General features: G+C 50.5%; 1 protein-coding gene across 1 annotated transcript in view; it reads right to left on the reverse strand.

Annotated features, from left to right (window-relative positions):
• Positions 1-3,258: 3,258 nt before the first annotated feature.
• The window catches only part of ak8 (adenylate kinase 8), an 18,861-nt gene continuing 16,734 nt past the window's right edge, over positions 3,259-5,385 (reverse strand). The window contains 3 exon segments of the mRNA XM_044195801.1: positions 3,259-3,474; positions 3,783-3,912; positions 4,140-4,220. Coding sequence (XP_044051736.1) covers positions 3,385-3,474; positions 3,783-3,912; positions 4,140-4,220 — 301 coding nt within the window. The 3' untranslated portion in view covers positions 3,259-3,384.

The raw sequence follows: 5,385 nt of genomic DNA on the forward strand, positions 1-5,385 counted from the left end.
ATCAGCTGCTGTCTGTCTGTCTGTCTGACTGACTGTCTGTCTGTCTGTCTGACAGGAGACATCAGCTGCTGTCTGTCTGTCTGTCTGACTGACTGTCTGTCTGACAGGAGACATCAGCTGCTGACAGGAGACAGCTGCTGTCTGTCTGTCTGTCTGTCTGTCTGTCTGTCTGTCTGTCTGACAGGAGACAGCTGCTGTCTGTCTGTCTGACTGACTGTCTGTCTGTCTGTCTGACAGGAGACAGCTGCTGTCTGTCTGTCTGTCTGTCTGTCTGTCTGTCTGACAGAGACAGCTGCTGTCTGTCTGTCTGTCTGTCTGTCTGTCTGACTGACTGTCTGTCTGTCTGTCTGACAGTGCTGTCTGTCTGTCTGTCTGTCTGTCTGTCTGTCTGAGTCTGACAGGACAGACAGCTGCTGTCTGTCTGTCTGACTCTGTCTGTCTGTCTGTCTGACAGTGCTGTCTGTCTGTCTGTCTGACTGTCTGACAGGAGACATCAGCTGCTGTCTGTCTGTCTGTCTGACTGACTGTCTGTCTGTCTGTCTGTCTGTCTGTCTGTGGACAGATCCTCAGTCTCAGTTAAAGGATAATTAGTTTTTTACAGCTTTATTTTGGTAGTTTCATTCATTTCTATCAGTATTAATAACCAGCGGTGCAGGAAGTACTCAGGTCCGTTACTGCAGTAAAAGCACTAACACACTCTGAATGTGAAAGTACGGGAGCCGACAGGGACAAGAGGAGGCGGTCCGCAGCCCGATGAACCAGCGTGAGTCCGAAACACGTTCACACAGCACCGAGTTAACCCGGGTTAGTCCCGAGCTACTGAACCTTTACTCCTGAGCATTAAAGTCTTTGCACCTGAACGCCTCACCAGCTCTTTAATGTCAGAGTTTAACATCAGACCATCAGAGCTGCAGGAAGTAGTCAGAGCCGTTACTGCAGTAAAAGCACTGACACACACACTGAAACCCTCTGCTGCAGTGAGAGTGTGAGAGTGTGATCAGGAAAAAGCCCTTAAAGCATTAAAGCAGTGCAGCGTCCCTGTGGCTGCTGTGCTGTTATATATTCTATCATCAGGTTATTATTCCTCGTGCATTAATGTAAAGCAGGATGTTGCTGCTGCAGCTGGTGGAGCTGGAGCTCATGTTGAACCGGTTTGTATCGGACTGCAGCTGATGATGCTTTTCATTCTGGATCCATCTGCCGATTCTTTTCTCCGTCGATCCATCGGTTTGGAAAACTGGTGAAAACGGTGAGAAACGCCGTCACGACGACCCAGAGCCCAAAGCGACGCCTTCAGCGTGTCGTCGTGTCCGACCGACAGTCCGAAGCTCGACGTTATTAACAAACATCACAGTTATTACAGTCGTTCAGAGGAAAAGCAGCAGATCTGCACATCTGAGCAGCTGCAGCCAGGAAGGGATTTACAGGAGAAACGACTTCAAACATCAAAACAGTTTCCTGTCAGTCGACTAATCGACTCAGCTGCACTTCTATAAACTGTTTAATTTATAACCAAACATCAGATTTCTAAAGTCTTCATGTGTGTTGTGTAACACCTGGACCCGGACGTCTCAGTGCGAGTCGAGACCACAGCTGGTGGTTTATGGGGGGAAGCCAGTGAGGGATCTCGTGCTGCCGGTTGGTCGGGGATCCGGCTCAGTGGAGGGGGGACAGAGTGAACAGGGGCGTCTGCAGAGTACACGTTTCAGGTACTTTTATGTAACGTTGTACTTCCACTCCCCGTCTCAGAGGGACATGTTGTCCTTTTCACTGCGTCTGTCTGACGGCTTCAGCTACTTTACAGATCACAGCGTTTCATCCCCTTCCCGTCCGGTGGAAACCTCGTATCTCCAGGTGTTTGTGACGAGCTGAAGGATGAAGAGTTTCCTTCACGTGCTGAGGAAACTCTCCTCCTCCTGAAGCTGAATAAACTCTTTAACCCCCCCTCGGATCAGCTGGGAAACGCATCGTCACAGAGCTGAAAACAGGCTGTTTCTCTGATACGTGGTTCTCACAGGACGGCGGCGCTGCAAACACGTGATGACCTTATAGACCATGATGCATTGCTGCAGGTTAAACTGCCCAACAGCATATAAAGCAGTTAAAATGAGCTCAGCCAGAAACATCAGATATAATAAACACTGACAGGAAGCGTTTTACTGCACAGGGACGACTCTCACTGTCAGCTGATTATACTTTTACTGCAGGACCTCCACCACTGACAGTGAGTCACATGACTCCTGACACATCTGGAGACCCTGCTGGATTGGACAGTGATCAGTCAGCAGGCGTGTAGCAAACATTTACTTCAATGTAACGGTGTTATATAGAATAATAACATCACTTCTCTTTCGTGCCTTCCTTCTCAGGCCGGACGGCGTGAACAGAGAGTGAAAGCACCTCAGAACACGTTAGAGTGTCTCGTCCTCGTCGGAAAACGTCGGACAGTAAAAAATAATAAAAATGACTCTGGAGCCGACGCCTGTCATAAAAGTTTCTCACTTACTTTAAAACTGTTCACGTGTGTGTGAAGGCTGAAAGCAGCTGAACTCTGAGACGTGAACAGCTTGTAAAGATGAAGTTTGCCTGAGGCGACGTTCCTCCTGTCACACACACACACACACACACACACACACACACACACACACACACACACACACACACACACACCCAGGGGATGGGCACGTTTTTGCTACCTATTGGGGACCTTTTCCGGTATAAACGCTGACCTTGTCGGGACCGAAGCCGGTGCTAAAGAGGGAAAACGTCACGTCTGAGGTCCTGGTTCAGGTCGGGGTCAGGGTTTGTGTCAGGCTGTCCACAATGAATGGAAGTCAATGCAATGTCCTAACAAGGATAGCTTCACGAACGTGTGTGTGTGTGTGTGTGTGTCTGTGTGTATGTCTCATACTGCATATGAGAGCTGAGGACTTCATTACCCACAAGCCCTGTGGGTGATAAACAACAAGCCCCGACATCTGCAATAAGAAAATCTGCTCCACAGAATATCTGTTACGGAGCAGACGTGACAGTGTTTCCACTTTCGGCCTCCACGTCTCCGAGGAAATATCGTCCTCTTCACTGCGCTGACGGCTTCAGAGACTTTACAGATCAAAGAGTTTTCAGTCACTCAGGAGTCACTAATCATCTGAGGACCTTCCTCTGATAAGACTTCTGTGCTTTTCTCAGGAAGAAGACCGCGGAGTGAAAAAGACGATGTCTTTAAACGGTCCACGGAGACTCTGACGGTTACAGGACTGAGGTGATGAAACATTTTATTTCTTTTAAAACAAACCAAGAGCAAGTACAGCAGCTACTCCTCTTCCTCCGGTCTCCCCAACCTGAGTCCAGGTGAGTCCAGGTGAGTCCAGGTGAGTCCTCCTGTCAGTCAGCTGTCAGTCTGCTCTCCAGAGCCTCAAACACAGAGTGAGGATCCTGATCAGCATCAACGTGAACTGCATCTGGATACACAGACTGTACACACACACACACACACACACACACACACACACACACACACACACACACACACAGACACACCTGTTACCTGTCCGTTCACCGCTGTTTGAGTCTGAACGTGAGTTACACTTTAAGACTTCTTCTGTCTTTGTGAGGACCAGTCTGAGTTTTAGACCTTTTGTTCTTCAAAGAGTGTTTGAGGGGCCAAACTTGGTTTCAGGGTTTAAATTAGAACCAGGTTCAGGTTTTTTAAGGGTTTTCACAGGTACAGCGGTACAAACGTGTGCGTGTGCGTGTGTGTGTGTGCGTGTGTGTGTGTGTACCTGCAGGGCAGCAGTGTGTATCCTGTACTGACTCAGACTGTGTGTTACAGTGTGTGTGCTGTCCTCAGGTCTGGTCTTCAGCCTGTTCTGGACCTCGGAGCTCGGAGCCGGACGAGTCACAGCGTGGAACCTGCAGGAGGAAATTACATCACAGCGGGAAACGTACATGTGATGTTTTCAGAGCGCCGTTGTTCTGTACTTGATGTAAAGCGTACATGTCTGCTGCTTCATTTAAATCCTGTCTGACGGGTTTTGGATCTTTGGAAACTTTGAGATCTTTGTTTAAAATAAAGTTCTGTGTGTTTGAACAGCGTGTGTCGATGCAGGCGGGTCACCGGTCAGACCGGTCGTACCGACCTCTGCCCGCTGACTGGATCTGTAGCTCTCAGACTGATTCTCTCCAGACAAACGTCATCCGTCAGCTCCAGGAAGAAAACTCTGAGGGGAAAGCAGAGCAGAGGTCGTCCAGAGGTCGTCCAGAGGTCGTCACCAGTCGGTAAATAACATCGTAAATAACCCGTCAAACTGTTTCACAGACGGCGTCCTGAATATTTAAAGAGTTTGTATTTAAGACAGTTAATGTGCAGCAGCAGAGCCATTAGAGTCAGTATTTATACTGCAGCATCAAATATTCATCGGCACTCAAAACACCCAGCGTGTGTGTGTGTGCGTGTGTCAGAGTGTGTGTGTGTGTGTGTGTGTGTGAGTGTGTGTGTGTGTTTGTGTGTGTGTAGAATAGACATCACTGTAAACAGTCACATTGTGAAGCTGTAGTTATGGTGTAGCTTCGTGTTGCCGTGTGATTGGTCAGCTCGGGCTGCTGAAGAACGACTCGCCTCCTTATCAATGAAACACACTAACGAAGCTGCTTCCACCGCAAACATCGCCTCCTTTATCTAGACCACCACGAGGGGCCAGGCTTCCATAGACCCCATAGGCTCCGGCTGAGCCACCAGGGGCTGAATGCTCCCCCTCCAGGCCAGAGCTGGGCGAGATCACTCCTTCACAAAGATGCCGATCTGTAGAGCTCTCCCTCTGGTCCCTGACCTGGGATCAGTTTATCTCAGGAGACCGAACCAAGAGCCGCTGTCTCCGGAAACACAGCTCTCAGGCTCACAGGGGAAATAAACCCCTGGACTCCCGAGACTGTGTCTGCAAAACCTATGTGCTAATTAGAACATCAACATGTGAACTCAACAACCACAACAAGGATCAAGGAGGTCCTGGCAGGCTGCAGTAGCAGCAGCAGCAGCAGCAGCAGTAGCAGCAGTAGCAGCAGCAGTAGCAGCAGCAGCAGCAGCAGCAGCAGCAGCAGCAGCAGCAGCAGCAGCAGCAGCAGCAGCAGCAGCAGTAGCAGCAGCAGCAGCAGCAGCAGCAGCAGCAGCAGCAGCAGCAGCAGCAGCAGCAGCAGCAGCAGCAGTAGCAGCAGCAGCGCAGCTGCAGCAGCAGCAGCAGCAGCAGCAGCAGCCGCTGCCGCAGCTGCAGCAGCAGCAGCAGCAGCAGCAGCAGCAGCAGCGCGCAGCAGCCGCAGCAGCAGCTGCTGCTGCTGCTGCCGCTGCTGCTGCCGCAGCTGCCGCTGCTGCTGCGCCGCTGCTGCCGCTGC

Source organism: Siniperca chuatsi, linkage group LG5, assembly GCF_020085105.1.
Source record: "Siniperca chuatsi isolate FFG_IHB_CAS linkage group LG5, ASM2008510v1, whole genome shotgun sequence".
Classification (NCBI taxonomy): domain Eukaryota; kingdom Metazoa; phylum Chordata; class Actinopteri; order Centrarchiformes; family Sinipercidae; genus Siniperca; species Siniperca chuatsi.